Consider the following 13,356-nt stretch of genomic DNA (forward strand, 5'->3'; position numbering starts at 1 on the left):
CGATGACGCTTCTAATACCAATACCAATGACTGGCTAATATTAAAAACTGTGATCAGCAGGTAGATAGCAGACAGATGGTAGAGCGTGCTATACAGTCATTAAAACAGTTCTCCTGAATAGAGCCAGCGCTATCTCCAGCACTCCTCTGTTAGCCTTCTATCGTGATCAGGCATTATGACTTCCCATTTTATCGATAGGGGCTGTACTATTTTTTTTTTGATTGATCATTCGCACAACGATTACGCAGGAGGCAACAATTGCTTGAGAGCACTCAGGGTTAGTCAGAGGGAAGAGGAGGTGGAAGGCAACGATCCTACATTGATTAACCTCTTCCATGCTCATGATGAGCTCAGCTAGTCATGAGGCACGGTGCTCGTCATGAGCCGTGGAACGCTCGCATGCGGGGATAATTCCCCTGCTGTGCTGAGGGTTCCACGGAAATGGTTGTGGTCATGACGAGCTCAGCTCGTCATGAGCACACGAGCACTGTAACTCATGACGAGCTGAGCTCGTCATGAGCATGGGGGCGCTGCGCGCGCCCCAACAGCACGGCAGGGGAATTACCCCTGCATGGAAGGGGTTAAAAGTCCAGATAAAATATCCCCCGGAAATAGGGAATAATATGTGGGAAGAGGTATGGAAAAACAGATTCCTGTGTGTTATTTCTCAGGGAGCATCTTGTAAATGCCCAGCATTCCAGCAACTCAGAAGAGCTGATACACAAAGTATCTGTTCTTCCAAGTGTGGAAATACTAAGTGGTTCTCCACATCACCCGTAGTAGGCCCATTAGTTAGAAAGGTTTTTCCGTTGGGTTGTACACTTTCAAGGTCTAGCAATTTTATTAAGTTACTCAACCTGTAAGTCTAGTGTCAGTATTTTGGATTTTAGAGCCTAGCTCTATGTTAGCAGCCAGAATGCATTTGATAAGAATGTGTTCAAAAGAAAATACCAAGGTGAGGTGAGTGCTTATTGAGCAATGATGCAATCTCCTCCCTTCTTTTCTTTGTTATTTGGATCATAAAATAATTTGAAGAGCAACACGGATCTCTCTCTTTTGTAACACAACTATGCTGCTTTCTTCAGCAATGACACTTTTTGCCATGAGTATCCCTGTGGAGGGCAAATAGTAGAAACCCTTTTGTTTATGGCCATCCATTACAGCATTTTTGATGATACCATTATCAGTGGCGGCGAGCGGCAAACAAAACTGGTAGGGCATTGGGCAAATATACAACCCACTAACAAGCACTGATAAAAACTAGCAAGGCCCTTAGGCTCAAGGCTAAAGCTCACAATCATGGTCCGTTTTAAATAGTGTTGATAACGGTCTACGGTGGAGAGCTCTGGAGTTCAGACTGAATGCACTGCGATTCTTTCACAGTGCCTGTCAGTGACTTACACAAACTTTAACCGCTTAACCGCGGAGGCGGTTTAGCGCAGTGAGCGGGGCCGCGACAGCCAACAGACGTGCGCAGCACTACGGAGGTAGTGAGCGCAACGGACGTTGGCCGTCAGAAGCAGTGAAGGGGTTATAAAAATAAAAAGATTGACTTACATACTGCCTTGTGCTCGGGCTCCTCTACATCTCGGCAGCACAAGCAACCAGAACTCCTGCCAGCAACTCTCCTATGCCAATCTAGATGCTTATCTAATGCTGCTCAGGCAGCATAAGAGAAGCACCAGGATTTGCTGGAGCATGCTGGCTCGACGCTTCTTAAAGCACTGGGGGTCTAAGCTTGCTCTCTACCCAGCATTCTAACACAGCTTGGGTTGGAGTGTTTAATGTGTGGACGTCAGGCTGGCCGTCTCAAGACAGCTGGTAAGTGACATGCGCACTTTAAGCTGAAATGCACACTATTCCTCCCTGCTGCTGCCCCGCCCTCAGACTTGGCTGCTGCCAGCACGAAAAAGAAAATGCTAATAAATCTGTTCATTACTATCTTATTTTTCATGTTTCCTGCTCTCCAGCGGAGGGGAGGTGCTCCTCTGCTCTCATGGAGGCACCGCCACTGAGTATAATGTCTAATTCTCTGCCTGTACCATAGCTCGCTAAGCTAAAGCAAGGAGAGGTACGAAACATCTTTCTTCCCTTAATATAACAATAATCGACATACTAACACAATTCAACTGGGGATCCGTTGACCGTGTTGTGGAATGCTGCTTTCCTACTCATTGGCACTGTGAGCCTCCCACATATGGCAGACCATGAAACCCCTACACATTCAATAGGTCTGTTTACCTTTTTCTATCATACCTAAGGTACCACCATGTATGAGATAACCTTCTGGTATATACTAAGGTATTTTTAATCTAATAGCTGGATCACAGTTTTGTCCATACACCTAATATATTGTAAGAACTCAACCATTATCCAGGTTTGAGTCCTCCTTAGTAGTACTGTCTTGCCATAGTGGAATGAGGTACCCAATGATGAAGCATGCCACATTATGTGGGTGAGGCCACCTCTTCCACATCTTTTTTTGACCCACTAGAAGCCTGGGCTGTATACCTGGTGACAATGAGCTAAGTACAAAAGTCTCCTGCTTTGGCGACAGATTCGGTGCACCTTATGTGCTTTCGATGTTGTGTTGTGGGTGGAAGTGTGGTGTCTAATCCTACCTTATTTTCGAAGTGGGTGATGTTAGTTTAGTGCTTGACGTTATGACTCAGCTCAGATGACAACCTCGCTATCGCCGAACACCTTCACTTCCAGATCTACACCGACCCCAAGACAACACTTAGGGGCACCCTCCTCTACAGGCCACCAGGACCCCGTACAAAATTCAGCGAAGACATCACTGACTTTATCACCCCACACGCCCTCCCTTCGGAAGAATACATTCTACTTGGAGACCTCAATTTCCATCTGGAAAAGCGCAACGACAATAACACCACCACCCTTCTGAACAACCTCGCCAATCTCGGACTCAAACAACTTGTTAACACCCCCACACACTATGCAGGACACACACTCGACCCGATCTTCACCTCCAGCAAGCATATATCCTTCACTCATACCACACCCCTCCACTGGATGGACCACAGCTGCATCCACTTTATTTACAATAAGACCTCGATCCACAACCACCCTCAACCAACTCTGCGAAGAAATTGGAACAAAATCACCATCGACCAGATCTCAACATCGCTCCTTCAAAAACCCCCTGCCTTTTCAACGAACCCTAACCAAGCCGCCATCAACCTCACACAATGGTTAACCCAAACCGCCGACAAATTAGCACCCTTGAAAAAACATCAAATCAAGCAAGGAAGCAAGAACGCCCCCTGGTTCAACGACGACCTTAAGAAATCCAAGAAGCTCTGTCGTTCCCTTGAGAAAACTTGGAAAACAGACCCAAACACTATCACCCAAGCCGCCTTCAAAAACGCCACCCGCAAACACCACCAACTAATCCGGACAGCCAAGAAATCAGCACTCAAAGACTGACTAGACAACAACGCCCACAACAGCAAGGAACTTTTCAACATCATCAAAGAATTAACCAACCCCACCGCCAGCTCTAACGACATCACCCCCTCTCAAATCCTCTGCGACTCCCTTGCCTCATTCTTTCATGACAAAATCGCCGACATCCATAAAAGCTTTGACAACCAACCTGTAAACCAGTCCACCCCACTCACCTCCGAAATGTTACCTCCTCCGAATATCCTTTTAGAATGGAACCCAATCACCACAGAAGAGACCATTCGCCTGATGAACTCCATCCACTCAGGATCCCCTACAGACCCATGTCCCCATCACATCTTCAACAAAGCAGACTCCATTATCGCACCCCATCTCCGAGATGTCATCAACTACTCCCTTAACTCCACCACATTCCCAGAAAGCTGGAAACACGCCGAACTCAGCGCCCTTCTGAAAAAACCCACAGCTGACCCCACCGAACTCAAAAACTACCGCCCCATCTCGCTCCTCCCATTCCCTGCCAAAGTCATTGAGAAAGCCATCAACAATCAGCTCGCCACCTTCCTCGAAACCAACAAATCACTCGACTCCTCACAGTCTGGCTTCCGAGCCAAACACAGCACCGAGACCGCCCTCATCGCAGCAACAGACGACATTCGAACACTACTGGACAACGGAGACACAGTCGCCCTTATCCTCCTTGACCTCTCCGCAGCCTTTGACACAGTCTGCCATAGCACCCTGATACAACGCCTCAGAAACATCGGAATTCAAGGAAAAGCATTGGACTGGATCATTTTGTTCCTCGCTGGAAGAACTCAGAGAGTCCGCCTCCCCCCTTTTAAGTCAGAGGCCACCGAAGTCATCTGCAGCGTCCCGCAAGGATCATCTCTCAGCCCCACCCTCTTCAATGTCTACATGAGCCCCCTCGCAACCATTGCACGTCAACACAACCTCAACATCATCTCCTACGCTGATGACACTCAGCTGATCCTCTCACTCACCAAAGACCCAACAACCGCCAAAACAAACCTACACGAAGGGATGAAAGAAGTAGCCGAGTGGATGAAGCACAGCCGTCTGAAACTGAACTCGGACAAAACGGAAGTCCTCATCCTAGGCTCATCCCCTTCCGCCTGGGACGACTCTTGGTGGCCAACGGCCCTAGGAAAAGCCCCCATACCGACGGACCACGCACGGAACCTGGGCATCATCCTGGACTCCTCACTCTCGATGACCAGACAAGTCAACGCCGTCTCATCTTCATGCTTCAACATCCTACGCATGCTCAAAAAACCATTTCACTGGATCCCCACCCAAACAAGAAAAACGGGCACCCACGCACTGGTTACAAGCCGTCTGGACTACGGAAACACCCTTTACGCCGGTTCCACCGCGAAACAGCCAGACTCATACTAGACATCCCTCGCACAGACCACATCTCCGCTCACCTGAAAGACCGTCACTGGCTCCCCGTCAACAAGAGAATAACGTTCCGTCTCCTCACCCACGCACACAAAGCCCTATACGAACTTGGACCTGATTGTCTCAACACGCGCCTTTCCTTTTACACCCCCACCCGCCAGCTGCGTTCGTCCAACCAAGCCCTCGCCGCTGTTCCGCGCATCCACAAAGCCACCATGGGAGGAAGATCCTTCTCCTACCTAGCGGCCAAGACCTGGAATTCCCTTCCCATCCACCTCCGCCTCACTCAAAACCACCTAGCCTTCAGAAAACAACTTAAAACATGGATATTCGATAAGTAAACCTCCCCCCCTTCCTCAAGCGCCTTGAGACCCTATGGGTATGTAGTGCGCTATATAAATTCTAACTTGACTTGACTTGACTCCCATGAGTTCATTCAAACCTAAAAAAGTGCTGCCCATTCACACCCTGGTTCTCTAAATAACTTTTGAATTTACAATGCAAATATAAAAATTTGGAACATATGTAGCTAGAAACCTATAGTAAGGAAGGTAAAACCCACTGCAGGGAGGACATCTACAAATATAAAAATTCCACAAAATTTACCAGAGTCACTAATTACATGTCTCTAATCTGTAATTGCAAGAACACCACTCACAAGTTATTCTCTCTAGTAAAGCAGCTTTGCAGTGCTGAGGCTTTTTCAAGCTGTACACTTCCTATGCAGGAACTTTGTAACAACATCCACAGTTACTTCCTGAGTACCTCCCTCACTGAGGCCACATTAACCCCTTGGAAAGAACACTTTATTACCTTCAGACTCACATTTGGAGAAATTCAGTCTGTAATAAGCTCTGGTTTCCAAGCTGGTTGTCAAAACTAAATCCGGATCCCCTTTGTATACCTGCCTCCCTCATATTTTGAAGCTCGTGCCAAGGAGTCCGTGCCGGAACTGAGCAATATCTATAGCTTGTGGTCAGAAACTGCCACTTTATCTGCCAAACAGAAACAGGCTATGGTTTCTGTCTTGAAGAAGAAACCCTCTGCTGAACTTTCTCTTCTCTCTAACTATTGTCCTACCTTTCCGTTACCTCTTCCAACCTACATCATTGAGAAAGCAGTCAACACTCAACTCTCCGCATACCTGGAGGATGATGACTTGCTCGATGCTTTGCGTTTGGGCTTCAGACCGCTTCATAGCACTGAGTCTGCTCTGCTAAGAGTGGCTGATGATCTCAGGCAGATCTTGGAAAAACTGATCGCTGCTGCCCTGGTTGTTTTAGACCTGTCAGCCGCTTTCGACACCGTTTCTCACTCGTGCTCATTCCCAGACTATTTGATTTTGACATGCTCATTCAGTGGTGCCGTGCTTTTCTCAGTGAGAGAAAACTGAAACATATTTCTACCCTCCTTCCCGCTCAACTTCTCATTCTCCTTAGTATGATGTCCCGCAGGGATCGTCACTTAGAGCATTTCTTCTGCTGCCTCCCTAATCGGAAAATTTTGCTTTAACTTATTTTCCTACAAGAATAAAAAACAAATTATCATGTCCATCCGGGAAAACACTGCTTCAACTATCTCTAGTTTCTGTCTGGATGTCAGCGTTGCCCTCTTAAATGGATGACAACTGCCTAAAACTTAATGAATATAAAACCAAGACCATCCTCTTTGGTAACCCCCTCTCCGGTTTGGACACATTTACGGTCTACCAAATGCTAGGTACTCCACCCAAACCCTCTATATTCGCGAAAATTCTAGTCTTTGATGATCATATTTCTTTTTTGCTAGCAATCCCCTGCGTAGCAGCCGTCTGTTTCCAAGCACCTTTGGTTAGGTGAAAAATTCTTCCTCTGACTTTCATCCTGTGACCCAGGCTATCATTTCTTCCAGACTGGATTATGGAAATTCCTTTCATGTAAGGCCTTCCTAATCTTTGGTTGGAGAATGATCAAACAGTGTAGAATTGTGTAGATATGGTCCTCAAGACATTCCCCAGGTGAACTTCCGTCAGCGGTAATCTCGAGGCTCCCAGTAAAGAAACGTATGATCTTTAAGATCATATGAATCACTCTCAGAGCAGTGCACAACTCCAGTCATCCCTCCTTTAGGATGAAGCTTCAGCTCCATCTTCCTACCCAAGCCCTAAGGTATTCTGCCCGCCTTCTGTTGACGATACCCAAGTTCAAACTCTTGAGACTCGGTGGGAGATACACCTCCTTAGTTATGGAACTTCCTTTCTATTGCCAAACATACCACGACTAACCATGTTTTTTCTATCAAACTGATCAAGACCTGGTTATTCCAGTCATCTGTGTGGGAAAACAGAGTTTTTCCTGTTCCTGTAGCTGTTGTCGGCAGCGCCAATATGCGCCTTTGCTAGCCGTAGTGTTCTATAAATCTTTTTCAGTTCAGTACAGTTCAAATTCTTAGGAGCCCACTACCTGAGCTACCAAATGCTGGGACTGAGGAATACCAAGGTAGCAGTCTCTTAGCACCTACATCTTACCTCTTTCTACTACTACCCTACACTTTCGGTCTCTTAGGCTCACCTTGCAAGTTATTTTTCATCCCTCATTTCTCATTTGTCACTGATTTCTTATCTTTCTCTACACCCTTCTTCCTCCCTTTTCTCCCTCCCTCGCTAATGCTCTGGGTCAGAGTGTGAGATTGAAACACATTCTTTGTACTTAGAAAATTGAGCACTGGTACTGGTGGGTAGACACAGGAAATCTCATAATTCAAGGATCACACAGTGCAAGACGTCATGCAATCTGAACTTTTAATCTAACTGAGGACCTCGCACGGTTACTGAGTCATGCATGTAGCTTGTCGTGACCCAGGTATCACAAATGAAATCTTCATAGGAGGGTGTAGCACTCATTATCCTCATAGGTAACTAGATGTACATTCCTTGTGATAACTGATGTGTTGTGTTTAAGGGCCTTATTTTAGCCTTGTGGGTGGGCTGCTTCTTGCCAAGAGGGCTGGAGGTCATTACCTTCCTCCACCACACTGGCAGAGGGCCACAGTTTATGGTATTCCTCCCACTCCCACAAACCATAAGGCCCTAAGTAGGATAAAGTGACAATAGACTAGATACCACTCACAACCCAATTGTGCGTGTTAACCAGTAGCGGCCGGTGGTGGGAGTGCTGCGGGGCGGGGGTGGAGCAGGGTGGGGGGTAGTAAACTATGGAATATGGGCTAACAGAGGTAAGTAAACAAACAAATAAATAAATAAAACGAATTTCGTTGCTCGTAGTACATCGCATTTGGCAATGCAGCGCGTGCAATGAAATTCATTTTATTTATTTATTTGTTTACTTACCTCTGTTCTGCCGTATGCCGTAGTTTACTACAGCCCACCCTGCTCCTCCCCGCCCTGCCCCACCGCCCCGCAGCGCTCCCACCACCGGCAGCTACTGGTGTTAACAGACTTCCAACTACCAGCATAAATACAGGTGCACATTTGTCTGAGGCACAGCATAGCTATGTACAGGAATTTTAAGAGTATACATGGTTTTACCATTAGTAAGGTGAAAGGTGTGTCCACATGCCCACAGTTTTCTAGCTGTACAGTTGTAGGTGAGCTAGCATTGTCCTTATGAGAAATCCAAGGCTAGACACATACAATGTGATCAACGACTTATAGAAAATATGACCTTGTCCATTAAATACCATCCTTCCTTACCTGACATGATCGTTCCCAGCATGAAGCCGCCCAGTGTACAAGAGCTCTTTAGGAGACCTACAAATAGAACGAAAGATACCCCGCTCACTCAGCACACTACAGAATGCAGTCCTTTCCTGCAATATCATAGTCTTAATATAACGTACTGTCGCCCAAGCCAATGGGATTCAATGTATCGACTGTGTTTGTAACCCAAGGTCAATCTTTGACCTACCAATAGTGCACACAGATCTCTGGCACGGGTACTGGTATTGGGTTAGCTATCTAGTTAACTTTGAGGATAGCCTGTTTAGGCTTCATTTTCCCCTAGTTTTTAATTGTTCATGTGGCAGTAAAGGAAACTGTTAAATTAGACTTTTGAGATGCAATGGTAGGTCAAAGCCACTGTAGAGCAGGAAATTTTACATAAATGTGTTTTAAGAACTAAGAATAAGCGTAAAGAACCTTACCTCCGGCAGTGAAGATCACATTCTGGATGTTGTAGCCCACACTAGCGTTGAGGAGTGGACAGAGAGCAAACTGGGAGCCTGAAACTATTGGCTACCTAATGGATGCTCTATTGTATAGAGATGATCATTTAATGTGGCCATACTAATTTAACCTCGAGTAATGGCAAGTCAACAAAAAATGCTATTTCCTATGAATTTGCTGCAATGTAAGTTTAATTTTGTTTTCTTATGCCTAGGCTGTTCGGACAGGATGGGCTGTGCGCTTCGTGCGACAAGCGGATCCGGGCTTACGAGATGACCATGCGGGTGAAGGACAAGGTCTACCATCTAGAGTGCTTCAAATGCGCCGCATGTCAAAAACATTTCTGTGTTGGCGACAGATACCTATTGGTCAACTCAGACATTGTCTGTGAGCAGGACATATTTGAATGGACTAAAATCAATGGAATGATGTAGGCCTTGATTGACAGCTGAAGTGAAAATAGGATTTCATTCTCAGCTGGATGCAGTCGTGCGCTGGGAAGAGTCGAAAGAAAGCATCAGTGCAGCAACTCACTGAAGAATGTATAGAACAATGCTTCCGGAACCAGAGTGTGGGAGTCACTTCAGCACGAAGCGGTGGGAAGTTTGCGTGATTGAAACGGAGTCTACGCCTCATTTAACGGAACATTATTTCACATAACCATCATGTACTACTTAATGGAACCTTGAACTGACCACATGCACCCTAACATGTGCTATTGGCTTTAGCCAACTAAAAATAGGCGTACATGTGTATGTTACTTGTTGCGCTTTTGCTCCTACACAAATATTCATTAGGTGACCAGAGCCTCACCTGAGGTCACTAAAGGCACTGCCTCCAGTCCTGAACTTTTCAATGACAAATTATTATTTTCAGGCGTGCCTAGTTAGTTCAATGTAAAGAAAAGTACAATGGGCTATCACACAAAAGTCCAGGAATGGAGACTGTGTCCATAATGACCTGGCAGGAAGTAGTCATCATAAGAGAAGTGGTTGGCAAACCTCCACTATGACATCACGGGCTGCACATTTCAACCTGTGGGAATTTCATTATGACATCATGAGCTGCACATTTCAACCTGTGAAAATTTCATTATGACAGCAAGAGCTACACATTTCAACCTGTGAGAATTCTAAAAGGAGAAAACAATCTTCAAGTGCATCAGAACAAATACTTCATTTAGCATGGATACACCTTTTAAAATTCAAACCAAACTATATAAAACTTGTTCAATTATCCTCTTGGTCATGAAAAAAACAAAACATAACATCTCTGGTAAATGAGCTCTCAACTGTTAGCAAACACACACACATACAGAATTCACGTTTATATCAATAAACATTATATCCCGTTTGGTACCTTTGGTGAGTGTGGGGAGGGCCAGTGGTGGGTTCCGGGCGGGAAACTCTGCCCCTCTGGGCTACAGGCGGGGAGGGGGCTGCTTTCGGAGCAGAAAGGGATTCCTGACCTACCCCTGCCTCTATTCTTTCATCCTAGGCTGGCATCCTTCAGCGTGGGCCTGCTCTGCATATCTTTGCTAGGGCTAGATTTAGTTTACATTTGATCCCTGACCATGATTCATGAGAGGGGAAACCCTGAATGAGTCACAATCCTCCTCCCTAAACAATGGTAATAATATACATGCCAACATTTTAGAACAGGAAAGTGATAGGTTTTGAAACAAAATCAGGGGAATACATTTCTTCCATAGACTTCTATTGAAGCAAAATCAATTTAATATGAGAGGCAGCTAAAATAAAGCCTTTTTTGGCTGATAAAATCTGAAGTTTCCCGGCTAAATCGGGTCTGTTGGCATGTATGTAATGAACAATACTACATTCTACAGATCAGGGTGTTTGTTTTACCCCATGCTCTTTTACTATGTGTATGTAAGCTGTAGACAGAGAGGTTTAACTGGATCCAGAACACAAGGGGTTACATCCGCGCAGTCTCGTGATTACATAGGTCCTGTTAGCACTAGTCACTGTTGTGCTAGTAAAGTGGTAGTATCCTGGAATCAGTGATTGCTGGGGCTAATGCATAATAAAGTCGCACGAGTAAACCCCGGTCTATAATTAGTCCCAGTAGAAGACAGGGTTAAAAACACTGCTGATTGTGCCATAAGAATTATGTAACATTTAACATATTAAACCAGCTGCTCAGGATGAGGAAACGAAGGACTCCGTTTTATCTTCAAAAGAATGAAGTGGGATCTTGCTGCATGGCAATAATTAACTTTAGTTTATCTGTTTAAGAAACCAGTGTACCTGGTGTATGTAAATATATGTACATATATGTATAAATTTGTGTGGAATGGAAGTATTTATTTCTACTTCATGATCAATTATTGTCCGGTATCTGGTTCTTGCCCACATCCTGAATCTGGTCTCTTTCTTTCATCATTGTCTTGACAATTGTTTTTCTTTTTTCGGGCTCTTCCTTCACAGTCCATCACTGAATCATTACCAGAACCCACGAATGTATTTTGTGTTCGATAAAAGGAACGCGTGGCCTGTGCAGACAATTTACAAGGCTGTATGTCTCTCGTGGTTTTGTTTCAAACTTGGACAGCAATTACACTGGATTGTTTACTACACATGTGTCTTGCACAGAGTATACTATCAGCTGCAGCTGAATCTGACGTCATCTGCACTGAACTTTCTGATGCGCATATATTTTGGGGAAAAAAACATTAAATGTTACTGGGAACATCCTTACGTCTCTGTGTTTTTTTTAATGTCTGAGCCAAAAAAACTAAAATCGTGCCACAGCACACATTATAACAACAATCTGGGGCGGTCACATTTTTCATAATTCGTCCTGGCAGAATTCCTGACCCTCTTGTCAAAATACGCAGGCGCCTGCTTATTGTGAGCCGCAGTAGCAAAAGTCTGGAAAATAGTGCGTGTGCACAGGATCTTCCAATCGAAATAGATGTACTACGCGCATGCGCATTAGGAATACCATTTTCCCCAGTTGTCATAAAAAGAGATGAACCAATTTTTATAGTTTCTTGATAAAACACAGTCTTCAGAATAAATTGGGCTACGAAATGTGTTAAGAAACAGAAAGATACATGTGTTTTCTGAGAATAACTATTGTAAACACCGGTTTGACACACCATCCTCATGTTTGCTGCTACAGCGAATTGGGCTGCATTTTGTTTTGGTAAATTACCTGGGACTTTATGCTTAGGTTTAGAATTCTTCAAAATCAGTTTTATATTACTGCTGTGAGGGCAAATTATTGCATTACACTGGCACACAACTACACAAAGCATAGAATCCACAACACTATTTGTCTTCGATTCGTGTTTTCGATTTTCAAAATGTTACATAGGTATACACAGAGTTGTGATGTTTTTGTTACCTTCTTGTATGTACATCACGCGCTTGCTCCAAGTAGAAACGTCACCATTCATTTAAAAGATGTTTTGTTTAAGATCTTTCGAAGAAACTGGTGCTCACAATGCAATGTAAGGAAGCAAGACTTCACTAACTACTTTGGACTTATCACTAGTTCTGCACTGTCCATGGAAGGTAAAACCTGCCCAGCATGGCTGCTCCACCCAAGACATCTGTAGCTCCCTTTGAAGGACTTCTCTTATCCCCTGAGCCCAGGCCTTGTCTCCAGCTCTTTGCGCCTCCCTGTCGCTATCTCTCCTCCAGCAGCACCCTCCTTGCAGACAGTCGGGTGGGCCCCACCCAGCCCGGCTCGGCACCCAGAAGGGTAATCTGCAGAGCACAGCTATGTTTTCCTAACACCTATCAGAGCAGCCAGCTGGGACACTCGAGATAGCACTGCAGTCTGTAGTCTTAAAAGAGCCAAGAACACTTTTCTTTTGAAATTATCTTGGACTTTAGAAGTCAACCCTAAAGGTTTAGGGTTGTCCTGGCCCAGAGAGGACAGGGAAGGTCCCTGTTCTTCTCTGCAGCAATAGCAATATTACGGGGCACTGGTTAAACTGAGGCTCTGGGAATCTGAGCCTAATCCCGGCTGCCAGCCATACCTGAACACAACAATTGTGTGATTCACTGCAAAGTACGTTTCCCTCTTTATAGCAGGGGTGTCACAATCCCCTCTTTTGTAAATATCATGGAAGGGTGGATTGGATGTAACCTGGGTTGGACACTGTAGCTGTAGAATTTTTTGGCATTTATTGGTTGCCTACTGCATTTGCCCTCCCTGGACTTTATTTGACTTAAGGAACCAATGTAACAATTTTGATAACAAGACTAATTGAATGGGACAAATTATTTTCTGTAATATGCCAAACGAATTATAGGGAAATATTTCGAGAATCGGCACTTTCAATGAGTGCCGATGTGATGACAGAGACA

General features: G+C 45.0%; 1 protein-coding gene across 1 annotated transcript in view; it reads left to right on the forward strand.

The window, feature by feature from the left end:
- The window catches only part of LMO2 (LIM domain only 2), a 42,476-nt gene extending 30,747 nt beyond the window's left edge, over positions 1 to 11,729 (forward strand). Inside the window, exon 3 of the mRNA XM_078684267.1 lies at positions 9,231 to 11,729. Coding sequence (XP_078540393.1) covers positions 9,231 to 9,450 — 220 coding nt within the window. The 3' untranslated portion in view covers positions 9,451 to 11,729. The remainder of the gene's footprint in view (positions 1 to 9,230) is intronic.
- Positions 11,730 to 13,356: the final 1,627 nt, after the last annotated feature.

This window comes from Lissotriton helveticus, chromosome 3_2 (genome assembly GCF_964261635.1).
Source record: "Lissotriton helveticus chromosome 3_2, aLisHel1.1, whole genome shotgun sequence".
Classification (NCBI taxonomy): Eukaryota; Metazoa; Chordata; class Amphibia; order Caudata; family Salamandridae; genus Lissotriton; species Lissotriton helveticus.